The following is a 19,354-nucleotide window of genomic DNA, read 5'->3' as shown; positions in this document are numbered from 1 at the left end:
AGGTGAATTTCTGAGTTTGAGGCCAGCCTGGTCTACAGAGTGAGTTCCAGGACAGCCAGGGCTACACAGAGAAACCCTGTCTCGAAAAACCAAAAACCAAAAACAAACAACAAAAAAAACCAACATTCTTGTCTTGTATCTGACTCTATGCTTGCCTTCTGTCTTTAAGAGCTTACATGCTAGATGGCCATTGCTTCAGATCTTTTGTCTTAGTCTTTACTTAGGTATAACTGGAGCCACCTACTGTGCCTGCTCCCATTTATCCCTGTAATTCTGATGGTCTAGTCACCATGTGGTAGTAGGGAACCAGAAGTATAGGAACTACCAGTTTTAAGAACCACCAGCTCCTGAACCACCAACCAGAGAGCATGCTTTTAGGACCTGGGCCCCATACACATATCTAACAGACGTGTAGATCCCAAACAGCAGGAGCAGGGGCTATCTCTGACCCTGTTGCCTGCCTTTGGATCCCTTTCCCCTAACTGGGCTGCCTTGTCTAGCCACAATAGGAAAAGATGTGCCTAATCCTACTGCAACCTGATATGCCATGGTGGGCTGATATCCACGGGATGACCCCTTTTTCTGACAGAAAGGGAGGAGAATGGGTGGTGTGAGGGGGTGGGACTGGGGGGAGAGGAGGGAGGGGAAGCTGTGATTGGGAAGTAAAAGAAATTAAATGAATGCAAATAAGTAAATTAATGAACAAAAGGAAAGAAAAACCAAACAAAATGATTGATTCTCTGATACACAAAATAGTAGTGACAACAAAAATCCCCAGGTCCTAGATGAATCTGTACATATATTTTGATACTTAAAGCTAATGAAGGAATATTTAGAGAATTATTTAGACTCCAGAAGCTGCCGTCTGGGCTGGTGATCCCTGGTTTGGGTTGTTGGTGAGCATGCTCCCCCCAGGAGTTGGGCAAAAAGTGTGACTGCCCCTCACAGTCCTCTCCTTTAGGGGTTTACCCCACAAAGCCTGTGTGGGCTGGGAGAGAGGTGTTTGCTTGGGGGAATCCAAGACTTCTAGCTGGGCTGTTGCTTCACTTCCATTATTTCAAGACTGCCGGGGGGAGGGGGGGGGGAAGAGGCCCTTTTTCCTGTGAAGGCTCTATGCCCCAGTGTGGGGGAATGCCAGGACCAGGAAGTGGAAGTGGGTAGGTTGGTAAGCAGGCGGGGGAGGGTGTTTTTTTGGAGGGGAAACCAGGAAAGGGGATAACATTTGAAATGTAAATAAAGTACTCAATAAAAAAAAAAAAAAAAAGGAAAAAAAAAAAGAGTGCCAAGTTCTTTAGGCTTTTTTTTTTTTCTTTTCTTTTCTTTTAGAAGACTTGAGAACTGGCTCCCCAGTCTATCTACTTATTTTAGAAAAGTGCCCCTACAATTGTCTCATTCACGGGTAGTGGAGACCCTGGCACATGACTAAGGCCATCCTACTATGTGGGAGTTCTTCTGTAGCTCCGTTTGTTCCCTTTAAGGCTTGTGACACTTGGCCCCCTTCTCTCTTGAGACACTACTCATGAACCCCACTTCCTGGATGACACCTCCCCCCCCCCCCCCCCCCCGCCAGCTTATCATCTCCCCTGATCTAATCAAGTGTGGCAAGGGAAAAAGAGACGCTCTAATTTGTATTTTCAAGCAGGTTACAGCTACCCTGAAGCACAAAGACTGACTGGTGGGTTAAGCAGTCAGAGAACACTGGGAAGCGAGCGAGCGAGCGTTATCTTAGAGGCCATCGGCGGCGCAGGCACTGGGTGGTCAGCTCTGTGCTTGCCGTTTCCAGCAGAGAAGGCTGATGGTTATGGTGACATGCTTGGGGGGCTCACGGTAACAGCAGCAGCGGTAGAGAACAGAGCTGAGAGGACATACCTGCATTGGACGAGTAACTTGTGCATACACGGTGTTCCCTGGAGAGCCTGGGGCATCTGTGCCCTGGGAGGAATCTACATGGTTAACACACACACACAAAAGGTACAGCTGTCAGTGGTAGGGTGACACAGGATCTTGGGTCTCGCTGGCCTCTAGAACATCCCCTCCAAAGCAGTCGTTTCAAGCTTAACCCTCCCCCCCCCCCTTTAAGGACTCTCCCTCCACCTTCCAATCTTCAGAGTTTGGTGCTAATCAAGAACTATCGTATGGTCTATCTCTAACCTCACTTCTTGGGTGAGGGTGTGGGTGGTATTCTTATGATTCAGAGGCTCAGTGACTCCCTCGTGTCAACACACTTGAAGGACTAAATACCACAGTCTGTGAGATCTCTGGAGACAGTTTTCACAGCCCCGTCTGACAGATGTGACAATTTTAGAGATGAGGAATTTCGGGCTCAAGGGTGCTTAGTGGATTTGTACAGAGTCGCTCAGGAAATAGAGGGATAGAAGCTAGAATGCAGGTCTTCTGACCCTTGACCTCATGCCCTCTCTTCAACAATGGTATCTTGGGACAATGGGACAAGACTCAGAAAATGAGCCTGCAGCTACATCTCTTCCTCACACATCTATCCACTGCCTCAACTTTGGTTGAGTTTCAGTGGTATAGTCACAGAGCCTAGTTTTGAGTGTTTTATGCTCCAAGTGACAGTGCACATGTGTGGTTCATGGACCCTTTTCGTCGGGGCTTGTGTTCTCCATCAGAAAAGAAGTTAGCGATCTTGACCTTGCTATAGAGAAGTGTGACGCCTCCCACATGCTTGGGAGGAATGCTATAGGTCTCGTGGTTACAAGCTAGCCTTTCGGACACCACAGGGTCCGAGTGAATAGTAATGCTCACTCTTTATTCCTCTGGCCAGCCCCTCTTCTCTTTCATTTACCTCTTCCTGTCTGCTTTACGTTTTGTAGTTAAGAGGCTGCATGCTCACCTGGATGTTGGCTAGTCAAAGGAAGAGAACCTGGGAAATGAAAGCAGGAAGGTGGCATGCATGAGTTCGGTGAGAGAATATGTCCTCCATCCTTCTCCACCAGGCATCTTTCCAAAGGATGCAGGCAACGGGACCCAAATGAAGGGCAAGTGAGCAAGTGGATCCCGAGGCTGGGTCCTGCTTTTCTCAGTAGGACACCTCCCTTGACGTATTAACAGAAACCTGGTCACACACTGGGCGTCATCCCAGTGGACTAATTCAGCCAGAAGTTGTGTCCATCCTTCCTTGACCCTTGGCAACCAGAGGCCCCAGACTCTAAACAGCTGCAGTCTTACAGCTGATAGAAGAAAGCAGAAGGAAAACTTACCCCTTCTCTTCCAGACATATATGCGCCAGCACACAAAGATGAGAATGACGGCACCCGTGATTATTGAAACTGTAGTTCTAAACCATACTGTATTCCAGGGTGGATTAGTTAGAACCCCTGAAAAGAAGAATTAAAAACAAAAAACAAAAAACAAAAAGAAGTAGAACTTCTTAGGGCACATAAAATGAGGGCTTCTTTCAGTTTGTCTCAGAGGATTTCTTCAGTCTCTTCTGGGCTGTCTATAGAGGCTGAGTATGGCCAATTTCTACTCCCGGTCTGGGGATCTGTCAGGCTTTCTGAGAGGCAGGACAGGTACAGCCTGACTGAGGTAGGAGAAAGCCATTTTGACTCCTGAGGTCTTGCTCTTGCAAGAGGACTTGGGGAGGGAAAGAAGATTAACAGAGGCAGAGAGTTCTAGAGCCTGCCCGTTCCTCTCCGCAGCAGTCTGGCTGCTCCAGCTGCCACTGTTCAGGCAGTCGTGTAGGGCGTGAATCCACGCTATAATACTACCCAGCTGCTTGAGGGTCCCAGGAAGACCCAAGGCAGGTGCTACCTTGTGCGGCTTTGGGCTATGCACAGACAAGGTGGTTTCCAGCCAAGCTGAGGTCTGAACCCTGGAAGGGTGATAATTCACCTACATGACACAGTAGGCGTTCCCTCATGCTCCTGGAACTCTGGCTCCTGCCTAAGTTACTGCCCCCCACAGCCCCCACAAGAGAAGCATGGCTAGAAGTCATGTAGGCAATGTCCCAAGCTTCTGACCTTCAGACTAAACTCCTCCCCAGTTACCTAGCAACAGTAAAGACCATAAGAGAGGCTACTTGGTCTCACCTCACTCTCTTACTCCTCACTCTCACCCTCTCACGCCTCTCTCTTTGTCTTCTCTCTTCTCTCTCATTCCTTTGTTCTCTTACCTCTCACTTCTCTCACTCCTCTCTCCTCTCTCTCCCTCTTACTCTCTTTCTCTCTAGATTTTCCTCTCTCTCTCCCTTCTCTCTTTCTCCCTGCCTTTCTCTAATAAAGCTCTAAAACCATAGACTGTCTCTGCTTATCAAGATCCACTGTGCTCACTCTTGCCGGAGTGGGAACCTCTCTTCCCTCATCCCTCTCTCCCATAACCCCGGGGCTTTAGGGAGTAGCCCTGGGTCTCCCAGGTTGGGCTGCCCCTTGCCCCCCCCCCCCTGTCGAGTGGGTCAGAAGCTTGGATGCCCACCTTGGGGCTGAGTGGAAAGCATATGGCAGCCCTCCCACATCTGCCTGTCCAGAGCATAGGTAGAACTCTGGAGGGATGTGGGTCTTTGCTCCCTCTCTCCCCCAGGGCTCCCCTTTTTAGTTCCCACATTACCTTTGCAGAGACTCTGGGTAGAAACAGAGACTGACAAATTGCTGACAGCATTCTTGGCTCTGCAGATGTAAGTCTGGTCACCAGAATTCCTTGAGTCCCAAAAGATAGTGACATTTGGTTCCCCTAAAGAGATGTTCCCTGTGGCTTGCCACTCAACTGAGACAGTCTGATTTTGATTGTTCACAGCGCAGGCCAGGTGTATCTGGCAGGTCCCATTCTCTAGCAGGAGAGTATTGTTGGCAGTTTCTAAGTTACCCAGTCGTTCTACATAAAGAGAAAAGACCTCAGTTAAGGGCACATGGCTTTGCCCATCAACCTGTGGAAAAACATCCCTCATCATCCTGTCTTTCTGTCTGATGGGCTTATGTGTATACATGATAGTACGTGTGCATGAGGGTATAGGTACATGCTCACATGCATGTGAGGTCAGAGGTCAGTGCTGGGTGTCTTCCTCTATTACTCCTTACTCTTTGGGACAGGGCCTCTCACTGAACTTACTGGTCAACAAGCTCCAGGGGGGGTTTCTGTCTCTTTGTCCTCATGGCTAGGATCACAGACACTTGTCACCGTGCCCAGATTTTTATATGAATTTGGAGAATTGATGTTCAGCCTTCTTGCAGGATGCTATTTAAATGCAGATGAGCTTTGCTACCTGTTTTGAGTGGCTCTTCCCCTAGGTATCTGCGTGGTTTTATTCTCTGAACACCAATAGAGCTTGCCTCGCACGTTATGTTTTCAATAGAGGCCTGTGCCGACCGCTTCCTCTGAAAACGATTCCTTGGGCCTGGTGTACATTCAGTGATAGAGCGCGTGTGCTCAGGGCCCCGTTTTGATCTGTAGCACTGTGTCTCCTGCCCCGTCCCTTGTCACCCTGATGCTCCATGCCTCTACCTTAGCACTCGTGCCATACTATAAGTGTATTTATTTATTTGTTGGGTTTTTTTTGTTTTGTTTTGTCTTTTTTGAGACAGGGTCTCTATGCAAAACCCCAGCTCTCCCAGGACTCACTATGTAGGTTATATCTGGTCTTGAACTACAGAGATCCACCTGCCTCTGCCTCCAGAGTGCTGGGATTAAAGGTGTGCACCATCATGACCAGCTAACATTTAGTTCATTTAACTATTTACCTCTCTCTCTCTCTCTCTATCTCTCTCTCTCTCTCTCTCTCTCTGTGTGTGTGTGTGTGTGTGTGTGTGTGTGTGTGTGTGCATAAGTGCCATGGTATGCATATGGAAGTCAGAGGACAACTTGTGGAAGTCAGTTCTCTCCTTCCACCTAGACCCTGGAAATCCAATTCAGCTCATCAGACTTGGTACCACGCACCTTTACCTACTGGGTCATCCCTCTGCCCTTGGGTAGCCAATCTAATGCTTGGGTCTACTGTAAAATCCTCCATGACAATGCTGAGCATCTCTAGTAGCTACATTTTTCATGGTTTAGATTAAGACAGTATCTCATTATTGTTTCTATACTTTTAAGTTGAAAACACTTTTATTCTTTAACATTAGGGAGGCAGACCAATGTATTTGAGACAGTCTGTCAATGTAGCCAAAGCTGGCCTCAAACTCTTGATACCCCTGCCTCAACTTCCCAAATATTAGGCTTATTATAGATGTGTATCACCCCTCCAGTTAGAAAGACAGTCTTTTGATTAAGGATCAGTATAAAACATCTGGAGAAAATACTGTTAGAAATTAAGTAACCTTGATAGAAAAGGTTTTCTATTAAGTTTTCTATTAGTTTTTTTTTCTGTTAATTGGCTCACCTGTGCAGAGCACTTTCTAAGGCAACACCTCTGATAAGTCAGCTGGATCTCTGTGTAAAGTGAGGTAGGTCAGTTACATGGGCGGTGCTACCACCTCCTTAGACTATGACTAAGGATATGCTCTGAGCATAGGGTTCTGTACACCCACCTCGCAAGAGCAGAGTGTGTGACAGATACCTAATTGTGCATGTTAATAGTGTTATATTAAGCATTTTGCTGTACATTGTATTAAGCAATTAACTGTACATTTCTGGTTGAAAGGGAAAGTGAGGTGATTGGTGTAGAGAGAACCACATGACTTAGTTTCTAACTCATCTCTGTTGCTATTTAGCTGTGCAATGTTATGGAAATGCTTTACTTCTGAACTTAATTATGATGCCAAATGCCATCATCTTTAGCACTAGGCTACAGTGTACTCTTGTAGGTACACGCAGCTTTTTAAGTTTGTACATGATTAAATGACATAATTGGACTCACCAAAGACCCTCAGAGTATATCTGAGGACGATCATTTCAGAGTCCTTTGTGGTTATCTGCGCAGTGTATGAGCCTGTGTCTGCCATGGTAAGGTTGCTGATTTGCAAGGAGTAGGACTGGGTGATGTTCAGTGTCTTCCTTCTATCAATGTAAATGATGTCTGGACTTTTAGGCGTATTTAGGTTGATAAAGAGGGCAGTGCCGTGTGATGCTTCTCCTTCATAATTCCAGATGATGACACTGGCGGTCTTTCCCGCAGGAAGCGTTAGAGGAAAAACTGCAGACTCTCCTAGAACGCCATTCACTAGTCGGAGGTCTGAGCTGCTTTGTGAAACTTCACTCCCTGTAAACACAGAAGGAGAGGGCTAAAGAGCTGTCTCTTACAATCCCCCTCTGTTCCTAGTTCCTTTCTCTTAATTCTTCCAGTCTGTTTAAGCTCTTTGGGAGAAGGCCAGAGATGTGATGAAGAAAGAAGAAGCAGGGGGGTGTGTTCGGAAATGCTGAAGTAGACAATTACACCCCCAGTGGCTCTACCTCAAGCACAGTATCTGGCAGCCTTGGCTAATGGGCAGTTGATCTAGTTAGGTGTTCCTAACTTACGGTTTCCTTCTACCCCGGATGGTCATACTTTTGTGACCTCAGTCTTTGAAATCTTTTGGCAGGGCCGGTGAGATGGCTCAGTGGGTAAGAGCACCCAACTGCTCTTCTGAAGGTCCGGAGTTCAAATCCCAGCAACCACATGGTGGCTCATAACCATCCGTAACAAGATCTGACTCCCTCTTCTGGAGTGTCTGAAGACAGCTACAGTGTATTTACATATAATAAATAAATAAATCTTTTTAAAAAAAAAAAGAAATCTTTTGGCAACAATCTGTGAGGGATAATGAACTATATTGACCCCTTTGGCACAAACTCCAACAATTGCAAGGCTTTGCTGATGGTAGTACTGTCACAGCTAGTCATTTACAATGAACTTAATGTCTGTCTATGTACCATGCTTATGCAATGCAGAGAGCCAGTAACAGGGATTTACTGCATATGCAGTTCTTTGCATGCATTATTGCATTTGATGGGGATAACAGTCTGGGAGACAGATCAAAACAATATCGGTTTATGAATTAAAGAGACTGAGAAACAGAGAGGTTGACCAACTTTCCTTGGTTGTACATTTTAAAACTAGCAGAGCCAGGACTCAAACTCAGGCTTTTAAAAAAAAAAAGTGTGTATAGGTGTTTTGCTTGCATGTATGTCTGTGTACCATATGCTTGCTTGGTTCCTCCATAGGCGAGAAGAGGGAGCTGGATCCCCTGGAACTGGAGTCATAGTAAGACAGATGTGAGTTGCTGTGTTGGAGCTGGAATCAAACCTAAGTCCTGTGAGAGAGCAGACCATGCTCTTAGCTGTTGAGCCATCTCTCCAGCCCCATTGTTACAACGTTTTTTTGTTTGTTTGTTTGTTTGTTTTTTGACAAGAGACCACTTAGGTTTAGTGTTATCCTAGCAGCCTTTTATAAGTGTACTAACAACTTTAGCCTAATCCCAATAAATCCTGATAACAGGCATAAGAATTCCTTAGGAAGTTTACTGGGGGTACCATCATTGTTACAACTCTTAAAGAGGATGCTCCTTTAATGTCAATGCTAAGCTCTTAGCACATGTTACTCTGCTATCTAGGGCTCTGTTTACTTGTTTAACTGACCACCCCGTGGTTATTCTTGAATATCCAGCACTTACCACTTAGTACTCTGCAGTGTCTCACACATGGTATGATCTGTGGAGATGTTTGACTGTCAGTGAGCAAATTGCCATGATTGTGACTTCAACTTTCTTGGAGTCTCTTATTTTCCAAGGAAGAGCTGCAGCTGTGTGTGTGGTTATGGGGTGGCCCAGAGCTGGTGTCTCAGGCCTCCTGACACTCACTCAGCTCTTCCACGAGCCTGTACTTCTGCTCTTTCCTGAATTGCCAAGTGGTTACCAGGCACGTCAATGTTGCTGTTGAACATCCCCTTTCCCCATCAGTCTTTTGACATGTGGCTATTTGCCATTTTGACCTCTCTTTCCTCCCAAAGTTATGTGAGTAAAATATAACAAGCAAAATCTTGAGTCCAAAAGGTGCCCAAGTAGTTTTCCATTTACTTAAAATTAAAATCAAGCAAGACAAATCTGTGCTGTCAGAAATCAGGAGGAGGTTACCTTTGGGAAGGAAGGAGGGGCAGTGAGTGAGAGATGCTCTAGGGGAATTTAGGGTTCCGAGGAGAGTGTTCTTTGTCTTCATCTTTCTGTGTGGATACACAGAATTCATTGAGCTAATAACTCAGATTTTATAGTTTCTCTTTGCATTTAAAAAAGTAATCATAGGAATAACAGCAAAATCAAACCTAAAGAAATCATTATGTTGACCTATAAAGGACAACGATGATTTGGTCAGCTTCCTTTTCCAGCACAATCCCTGTGACTACCTTCCTATTCAATTTGCTCCAACTCAGGGATTTCTTGAGCTGTCTCTGTACTTGTACGTCCCTGGAATGTACTTCTTTCAGGCAGTCATGTGGCCAACTCCTTTGCCTGCACAATGCCTTCAATGCAAATGTTTCTTTCAGCAATGTCTTCTGAGACTACTCTTTCCTCACTACCAACCCTCTCACCCATTCCTGTGACCCACTCTCAGTTGGACTTATTTTTCTCTGTGGCCATCACTATACTTTATAAATTTGCGAGGGTTTATTGTTGTTTTGTTCTGTTTTTTTTTGTTTGTTTGTTTGTTTTGTTTTGTTTTGCCCTCTTTACTAGAAGTATCAGCAGCACATAGGAAAGGAACATCCTTGAACATCCTTGAACAGTGCCTGGCACAAAGTGAGCCTCAGATTATTTCATGGTGAGTGATCAGACACATCTCTAGTTCTCCTCTCAGAAAGTCTCTATCCAGGATGTTGAAGTTCACCTTCTCTGCATAAAGACACTGGGCTTATTTTTTCAGTAGCCACAGGACTCACCAGTAATGCTTGCAATACCAGCTAGCTCAGTGGCAGTGCACTTGCTTAGCATGGACAATGCTCTAGGAAAACAAACAACCATAGTGGCTAATACTAATGACCTTGAATTTGAGAACAAGTCCTTAGATATGCTACAAAAACAATAGCAATGAAAGAAAAACATAGGTACATTCTATGACATCAAAATATAAAATGATGTATATCAAAGGATGTTAGGTTATGGTGTCTGAGCAGCAGAACCTTAACATTCTGTTAGATGAGACACAACAGGTCAGCTACTGTTTGCTTTCATTCAGTTGATCCATGGACACAGAAAGCAGATTGGAGTTGGCTAGGAGGTGGGGACAGGAAGAAGGTGGGAGCTGAATATAGCTTTCTCCCCTTCTTTCAGTTGAGCTTGATCCCCAGGCCTTGAAGCACAAGCTCTACCTCTGAGTTATACCCCCAGGCTAAGAGTTTCTGTTTGAGTGATGGGTATTTTAGAGCAATAGATGTGATAGTGGCAGAATACATATTATGTGAATTTTGTCTTAAAAACAAACAAAGAAACAAAGGTCTTAGTGTGCATAAAGGAAGCTACTGATCAAGATCTGGAGTCAGGGACCCAAACTGAGAGGCATGAGGCTTGGAAGGCTAGAGGTCACAGTGGGGACAGGACAGAGTTTGAGCGATGGAAAGTCACCTGTCTTTGAGCATAACAACAAGATGTAAAGCAGCGCTCAGTCTTTTATGAGGTGAAATGACTTGACTGAACAAGCAGTTGTTTGTTACAAAGAAGGGAACAGTTCTCAGGGGAAAGGGAAGTCAGTCGACCACAATCTGTTAGCCATAGAACAGCTCACACTTTTGACTCAAAAGATTTCAGGACCATGGCTGAAGAGGTCCTTCAGTGACAGAACGATGGCATAGCGTGCTTGAGGCTTTAGTTTGGATCCTTAGCTGCAAAATAAACTAAAGAAGGAAGAGGAGAGCTCGGGAGGGAGACTTCAGAGGCAGCCCACAGGCTTTTCCTTTATCTGTACATACAGCCCCGGTTCTCCCCTGGGCCTCAGAGCATCTGTATCTGTGTCCTTCAAACTCATTCAGAGAATTAGCTCCTATTTTTCTCTGGCACCAGTTTCAATGTGACTACATTTCAGAATCTTGCTACTCAGGTGTGGTCCACAGACAGGTAAGAGCAATATCATTCCGGGCTTTGTTAGAAATGCCGAGTCAGGGCTTCCTCTCTCAGAGTTGTAGTCTAATAAAATCCTCAAGCTACGTACACACTAACGTTTGACAAATTCCTATGAAGAAAGGAGACATGGAGGAATGGCTGAGAGTCACCAGGGTGCTTGATTTCATTTATAGCCATTGTTTCGCTAGGTGGGGTTTTCCCATTTTGGTTTGCTATGTAGCCCAGTTTGCCTCAGCATCCTAAACTGAAATTACAAACATGCACCATCATACCTGGATGTCAAGCTAGTTTCAGAAAAATATTTTCTTGGTTAGGATATATTAATTATATGTAGTACTGGGCTTCATATATTTTCAGACACACATATATTTTGATGTAATTTACCCTTGTTATTTTCTCTTGACCCCTTCCCACGCCTTTTGATCTCTTTCTTCTGAGTTAATCCAGTCTTCCTTCCTTCCTTCCTTCCTTCCTTCCTTCCTTCCTTCCTTCCTTCCTTCCTTCCTTTTTCTTTCTTTCTTTCTTTCTTTCTTTCTTTCTTTCTTTCTTTCTTTCTTTCTTTCTTTCTTTTTCTGATAAGCCAATGAGTTTCTTAGGGTTACTTAGAGGAGCATAGGTAAAGGGCTATGTACAGAGGCAAGAACACCTTACAAGTGGCCACACTACCTAGGAAAAGTGTCTCATCCTCCCCAACCAACCATTGATTACTTCAAAGTCCCGAGGGAGGGGTGGGCCTGACTGGTCTTGACACGGAGGATTCATTGGTCATCCTACATGGCATGATGGTGTTAGGTCTAGTCTTGTGCAGGCAATTGAAGAGTACCTGCTGTGCACTGAAGAGTCCAACCACCATGTCCCACGGTGGGTGGGTTAGTTTTGCCTCCAAGGGAATGAGTTAAAGGGAATGAAGCAGGCTGGGGTGATGCTTAGTTGGCAAGGTGCTTGCCACACAAGCAGGGCCCTCTGAGTTCAGATCCCAGCAGCCAAGTCAAAAGCTAAGTGAACTGATCTATTGCTCCAATCTCAGCACTGGGGAGGAGGTTCCCTGGGGCTGACTGGTCAGTCAACCCAGCCAAATGAACAAGCTTCAAGTTCATTGAGAGGTCCCGTCTTAAAAATTAAAGGCAGAGAAAAAGTCATGAAAGACACACAATGGATGCCCACCTCTCGCCCCCACACGTTTGTAAACACAAACAAATAAGCTTCGGACATGCACACAAATGTTTTTTCAACATGGCTTATTTTTGAGCTGAGACTCTCCTATGGAATCAGGATGTGTCTCACCTACCTGAAAACTTGTAGTGAGTGAGACATCTTCTCCTTCTTCTCAGAGAACATCTCTTTGTCCTACAGATTTGCCTCAGTGGTCCTGCCTTTCCCCGATCCCTCCAAATTCTTCCCTCCCCCTTTTCCATCTCCCTCCCACACTTCTTTATTAGAACCCTTCCCTATTTATTTTCTCAGATCATTTCACCTATCCCAGAAGGTTCTTTCTCACCACCCAGTCCAGAGAGGTTCTCCTATTTTTGGTGTCCCCTGCCCTGGAACCAGACTCTCCACTTTCCACCCTGGTAACCACGGTTCCACTCCACTGAGGGGTTTTTAGCCACCTGCATCTATCTCTGGCAGATGCAGTCAACTGTGTTCTTTTCTTCAAAGCCCTCCCCCCCACAGCTGTGTGGCAGTAAACTGTTACTTGGGCTCTGTTTTCCTCTTCTAATCCACATCCGCACATGGGGACTGAGCCCAATATGTCAGTCTTGTTATAAGAAGAATCCTCAGAGATGCGGAGGAGAGACACCCAGAAATTATCCAGTTTTATAGAGGTAACAGAGTGAGGTTTAAAAACTCAAGTCGCTGGCTGGAATCAGGCTGAGAAATGGCAACGTGGATGGATGGGAGTAAAAGAATTCTCATCTTTTTCTGCATCTTCTATGCATTTCCCAAAATTCTGTCCACATTTCTAATCCTCCTGGTTTGATGTAGTCTCTGTTCCCAACCTTAGCCTTGTGCCTCAGTTCCCACGTGCTTCCAGGAAATCTCTTGGCCATTGCATTGATAACATAAAACAAATAGATCCGAAAAGGAACCAACCTTCTTCCTGTGTCTGCTCCTCCACCCTAACTCTATCCCTATCTCTGACTGTCCGGCCTGCGATGTGACATTAATGGTCTCCCTCCTCTCTCTTTGCTTTATTTTTTCAAGATTATTTGTCCTAAGCCAGTGCACATTTTACCTGTTTATAGTTTATCTTCCCTGCCAAGATGTTAATTCCACAAGAATAGAAATTGTGCTGACTTAGTTCCTGATGTGGTTCCTGAAACGCCCACAGTGCCAGGCATTCAGTAGTCATTTAATGAATGGTTTATCAAATGACTTAATAAACCTTGCTTTCTTTTTATTTCTATTGTTAATTTGTCTAGATAGTTCTATATCTGCAGTATGTCTTGGTTTATGTGTGTGCGTGCGTGCAGGTGTTTGTTACTGAAAGTTTTATTCAAGTGATTTGTTTTTATTTTTATTGTTTTTTTTTTAGCCTCCTGATGACTAATAGAATTTTTGAAAGTTATTTAAATTACCTTAATCTAAGTTACTTGTAGCTATTAATAGAATATATTCACAAACACGTTATGGACATCTAAATGTAATGCATGTTTAATACCTAGTCCATTTTCTGGAATAAAATGAATGCTAGGCTAGCTATTGGCTTTTTTTTTTTTTCCTTCAATGAATTCTCTTGGGGCTAGGTCTGTGTTAGTAGCCTTGGCTTGATCTACTCTTCTAGAACACCGTGCTTCAGTCCAGATAGACACCCTCTGAGTTCTCAAACACAGTGTGAGCTCTCCTGTTCTCCAAGTAACAGATAGCAGGGAGAAGAAGCAGGCTCAGTTAATCCTCTCCTAATTGCAGTGTGAAAGCATTGGTGGGTTTTCAGTATCTGAGCGAAGAGTGAAGCTCAGGAAAGATAATGAGCCCCCCCCCCCTGAAATCACACGGCATCACAGAGTTAAATTGTAGATCCCCTCTCCCCCCTTAAATTTATTTTTGTATCACAACATGCTGGTCACAAACAGTCCTGACTTACAAAGACTCGTTTTCCATACCCCAGAAAACACTTCCCTTCCCCTTGGCCCCAGCTGAAGTGTTTGCTCTAAATCAGTCCCGTGGCAGTCTGCGGGAAGCAGTTTGCTAGGACCACGGTGAACTTTCTAAGTCTCTGAATAGAAAACTGGGCAGTCAACCTGACCAAGATGAGCCAGACATCCCAAAGAAGGAACTCACTCAGGGACTACATCAGTTTCCATAGACGTTTTTTACCTGAGCCGAGGCAGAAGACAAGTGGAAACAGCCAGACCATCCTCTGACAGGCGGAGTCGGGTGCTGGAGCCCTTGAGACAGCCATTCTCTCATAAGCTTGTCGCTGAGACTTTCTGTTCCCCTAGTAATGAAAGCTCTTCCTCTATGTTAGCAAACCTTTGGTTGTTGTGATTAACTTCACTCTTGGCTTACAAGAATATCTTGTGTAAGCTAAGACACGTAGCAGTAGGGAACATGGAGCTTGAACGGGCCATCTCCTGTAACCAGGCAAGACTTCCGGTGAAGGGACTGGGACACCAACCCAGCCACAAAAACTTCTACTTATGATTTGTCTTGCCAGCAAGATGTGCTGGGGTAAAAGGTGGCACAGAAATCGTGGGAGTGGCCAATCAATGACTGGTCCATCTTAAGACCTATGCCGGGAGGGGGAGCCCACCCCTGATATTGCGTGGAGAGCCATGAAGCAGAGGCTGGATAGCCCAGAGACACAACAAAACAAACAAACAAACAAACAAAAAAACAAACAAACCGTAACAAAACAAATCTACTATACTTGTAGACAGGAGCCTCACCCAGTTGTCGTCAGCGAGGCTTCACCCAGCAACTGATGGAAACAGATGCAGAGACCCAAAGTCAAACATACCGTGGAACTCGGGGAATCTTACAGAAGAGGTGAAGGAAAGATTGTTGGAGCCAGAGGGGTCAAGGACACCTCAAGAAAACTTACAGAATCGATTAGCCTGGGCTCAAGGGGCGCTCACAGAGACTGAGGTGGCAACCGGGGGCCCTGCACGATTCTGACCTAGGCCCTCTGCATATATATATACTATCATTGTGTAGCTTGATCTTCTAGTAGGACTTCCAATGGGAGAGGGGGCTGCGTCTGACTCTCGCCTGATTTTGGGACTCTCCTCCCGCTGGGTTGCCTAGTCCTTATGAGGGGAGGTATCTAGTTTTATGTCTTGTTTGGTTGATATCCCTGAGAGACTTGCTCTTTTCTGGAGCGAAAAGGAAGAGAACTGGCTGGAGGGGACTGGAGGGGGGCTTGTGGGGGAGTTAAGGGGGGAAGGGGAAAGACTGGGAGGGAGGAAGGAGGGAAACTGCTGTCAGGGATGTAATATATGAGAGAAGAATAAATTGAAAAAAAAGGAAATACTTTGAATAATTTTAACTTAGACATTTTTAGAGAGACTTAAATCGTGTCCTATCTATGCACTTGAGAAAATGTTCACCTTGTCTGTGTCATCTTCTGTAATGCCTGTCAGCTCTTGCTGGTTTATAATGTTGCTCAGTTGTCCCCCCTCCCCCATTCTCTGTGGTTCTGACCTCAGAAGATTCAGATGCTGGAGGTTGTGTTGATGCAGATGTGGTGGCAACTTTGAGAAGGTCCAAGTAGAAAACTATTAGGTCATTGATGGTGCTCGGAGAGTGGGCTGTCAGATATGCAAATGCCTTTGAACCACCCTCACGCCTACAGATAACCCCTCATCCGTGCACCTGTCAGTCACCCTAAAGAACTAATCCGGACTTGTGAGGGCTGTTTCTTTGTTTTGTTCTCAGTCCTATCTGAGGTGATTAGAGATACTTGCTCAAATCTCTCCCGGGGGGGGGGGGGGGAGTCACAATTGGTGCCTGAACTGGGAGAAACAAACAAACAAACAAACAAACAAAAAAAGCTGAGTCTGAGAGGAGGGGTTGCATGACCCCCTGCTATGTGTGAGACACAGGATACAGTGGAGCATCCATTCGGCAGTCCATCTATGATTACTCTTCTCTGGTGATATGGGACCTTGTGCCTCCTTGCTGTAGTGCCAGTTGTGTGTCTGATATGAGTAAGACATGCAACTGTAGCCGACGGACATCTTTGAGGGGAAACCCAGGGTGACTGCCTTCCTTTATGGTATATGGTTGCATATCCTCTTTATGAATGTGGCCTGTGATTCAAGAACAGGAAAGCCCCAAGGAGGCTGATGGATTAGAGAATATGTTGTAATTTCTGAAAGTGGCAATATGGCATGTGATTATAAGCAGGTCATGGAAATGGTCTCTGCCAGATGTCATAAGAGATGTAACTGAGGCTGAGATTTCTGCCCAGAAGGAATTGCCATCAGGAGGGAGGAATTAGAATAGAATAGACACACAGATGCTATCCTCCATATTACCTTCTGATTTGGCAGAAAACGGAGGGAAAGGGAGGATGGTGGCTTCCCTTCCTCCTCCTCCTCCTCCTCCTCCTCCTCCTCCTCCTCCCCTTTTCTTTTAGTTGGTGAAAGAGTCCTCTGCTAGGGAGCCCTTCTTGGAACTCAAAAGTCTTGGCCCTGAGGAGAATCAGACAGGGAGGAATGAGGAGACAGGGTGGAAAGGTTAGAAGACAGCCCTCAGGCCTGACATTTAATACATAAGAAGGAAAAAAAAAAAGTGATTCGGTACGGAGAGAAAAGCCTTAGTAATTTCTTAGTACAGGAAACTATGCTAGTCAGGGGATATTTTGCCCCTACACTGCTTCAAGCGGGAGAGACTTTTAAATAAGCAACAGAAGAACTTCTCAAATCCTGGCTTGGGAGGCCATGGGACCTAAGTGGAGGCAGATAGACTCAGCTTGACATTATGGAAGGGGAGAGATTGAGCGATATCACTGATTTTTCTCTCTCTTTCTCAGACACAGGCTGCATAGCTTGAGGCAATGTAAGGGAGACTGTTCCCAATGAACTGGCTTCTATGAGATGCTGTAGTACCACTGGCTGCAATCGATGGCTTCTATGAACAATTAGCGATGCCTTACTATCACCATCTCTATGACTAGAAGGGACTCCAGGAACTAGAAGACAATAAAGGAATGGCAGACATGGTCAAGAGAACTGTGTGTGCAAGACAAGGTGTTTGATGCCCAGGTTAGCAGGCCAGACGGGACTCTGTTCACAGGAGAGATGAAAACATTGACTCGGCAGGCATTCTGGGATGGTACAGGGCAAGTGGTTTGGGTGAGTCTGATGTCGCTTCATGATCTTCACAAAATTTGATACACCATGAGGGACCTGACTACAAATTGTGTCTATATGGTGCTAAGGAATTTAGGAAGAGAATAGAATAAGGGAAACCTGTGCTGGTGAGATGGTCCAGTGGGTAACGATGCAAGCCTGAGGACCTGAGTCCCATTCCTGGTACCCACATGGTAGAAAGGCAGAAATGACTGCTGGCTTACACATAGACACACTGTCACAGCATCCACCCACCCCCAAAGAAAGAAAGATATAAATAAATAAATAAATAAATAAATGTTAAGAAAGAGAGAGAAGAAAGACAAATTCTGTGCTTAAAGCCTGAGTGACAGTTCACAGAAGGGATGAAAGGAGGAACAATTGACAGGTCAGTAAAAGCGGAAAAGTTTGTGCTAGGTCTGGGCAGTTATTCTCCAGTATCCTGTGTCCATTTTTCTCCTGCAGGAAAGGGTACTGGGACTAGAGATTGTTCAGGACAGAGTTCTTTTAGAAATCAGGTGTGATTATGGAGGTGGTGGCCCAGGAAAATGTCTGAAACCTGTCTGGTAGAGGGAGCTGGCTCAAGGCAGCTTTGGCCTGCTTTCCCTTGTCCAGGGCAGGGCATCACAGACCAGCCCCATGGAGCTATCAGAGTTGGGGAGATGTGGATGAGGATACTGAATGACATATAATGATCATTGATTGTAAAGATCCCAAAAAGGTGGTATCCCCATCCTTGTAGCTAAATTGCACCTTGAATAAAAAACAGTTGCCGCAAGTGATGGGGTATTTTTCATGCTGTATCACTAACGTTAAAGATATCCCTTTAGATTGAATTCCAAGACCAATTAGCCTTTGCTTAGAGGAGACAGCAATGGACCTTCAGAGGCCCTGCCTCTCTCTGTAAAAGGTTGTATTATGTAATGGTAAACTTTGCGTGTCACATACAGATTTGGAAAAAGCGTCTGGAAGAACAGTAAAAATAGAAGTTGAAAAGCTTGAAGGAACGCGTCCTGAGCGGGTGGGAAAAGGCACCTCGAGGAACACAAAGCTGTTGAGTTAAACAAATACACTGTCAGGAGTAGATTGCCTCTCAAGCAATTCCTGGCCAGGGAGGCCCATGAAGACCCCATACAATCTAAGCTATTGCCATTGCTACATGTCAGAACTAAATGCCAAGTTTCTCCAACTGAAAACACAGTATGCTTTGGTTGCAAGAGGCTAAGAAATCAAATTCGGATTAAGCTGAAAGCACATTTCTTGTGGGCTAGCTTTTGCAGTTCTTGACGGAATTCTGTAGGGTTGTGGAGGAGAATTGGGACCAACAATGCTGCTTGGCTGTGGACCTTGTGTGGTATACTATTAATATGCCTGTCAAAATGTGCCATCAGCTCAATAGTGGCATGGCTGTTGTAGGCACAACCAACTGCTTTCTGCTTGGATTCAAGCCCAGCCCCCCCCCCCGCCCCCCCAGGATAGAACTCATACTTGGTACTGTAAACCAGGGTAAAATCTGTTTCTTGGAAATTATAGGATTGAGGGAGGCTACTGTTTTTGGTTTTCCTTCTAAATATGTGTATACCCACACATTACTGCAGAATTTCTGTTTTTTTTTTTTTTTTCTGTAGATAATTATTACTGAAGAAGTTGAAAACAGGTCAAAATACTGAGAGTAAGTGACTTTTGCTGTGGAACAGTGCCACAGTACTGAGCCATAAGTAGAAGAGAATATTCAGAAATCATTAACACCCCCTCAAGAAACACTGTAGAAGAGAGGATAGAAAGAATGTAACAGCTGGAGGAGGCAGAGTTGTTGCACAGCTGTTTCCAATAAATTGAAACATTCCTGGAGGAAGGAGGGAGGCTCATGAGGTTAAGGAAACTCATCAAGATCACTTAACTTACCAGGGTTGGGAAGCCCATGATACCTTGTAAGACCCAGGAAACTCATCACCATGTTGATAGAAGCAGCAAACACGTGAGGTAGGAGAGGAGAGTTTTCAGCGGAGCTTCCTGCAACTTGTTCAGGGCACTTCAATGATTCAGCTTTCATGAGTTATCAGCCATGTCTGAGTAGGCTTT

The 19,354-nt window shown here is 45.1% G+C and overlaps 1 protein-coding gene across 3 annotated transcripts in view; it reads right to left on the bottom strand.

The window, feature by feature from the left end:
• Slamf6 (SLAM family member 6) overlaps positions 1 to 14,379 on the bottom strand; it is a 21,522-nt gene extending 7,143 nt beyond the window's left edge. For all 3 annotated transcript variants that reach the window (XM_021199177.1, XM_021199179.1, XM_021199178.1), the window contains exons 1-6: positions 14,295 to 14,379; positions 6,809 to 7,150; positions 4,567 to 4,830; positions 3,222 to 3,338; positions 2,855 to 2,884; positions 1,870 to 1,943 (exon numbers count right to left, since the gene is read on the bottom strand). In XM_021199177.1, the coding sequence (XP_021054836.1) occupies positions 1,870 to 1,943; positions 2,855 to 2,884; positions 3,222 to 3,338; positions 4,567 to 4,830; positions 6,809 to 7,150; positions 14,295 to 14,379 (912 nt within the window). The remainder of the gene's footprint in view (positions 1 to 1,869; positions 1,944 to 2,854; positions 2,885 to 3,221; positions 3,339 to 4,566; positions 4,831 to 6,808; positions 7,151 to 14,294) is intronic.
• Between the last annotated feature and the right edge of the window lie 4,975 nt (positions 14,380 to 19,354).

Source organism: Mus pahari, chromosome 5, assembly GCF_900095145.1.
Source record: "Mus pahari chromosome 5, PAHARI_EIJ_v1.1, whole genome shotgun sequence".
NCBI lineage: Eukaryota > Metazoa > Chordata > Mammalia > Rodentia > Muridae > Mus > Mus pahari.
Note: the sequence above shows the minus strand (reverse complement) of the source record. Positions and strands in the feature narration are given on the sequence as shown.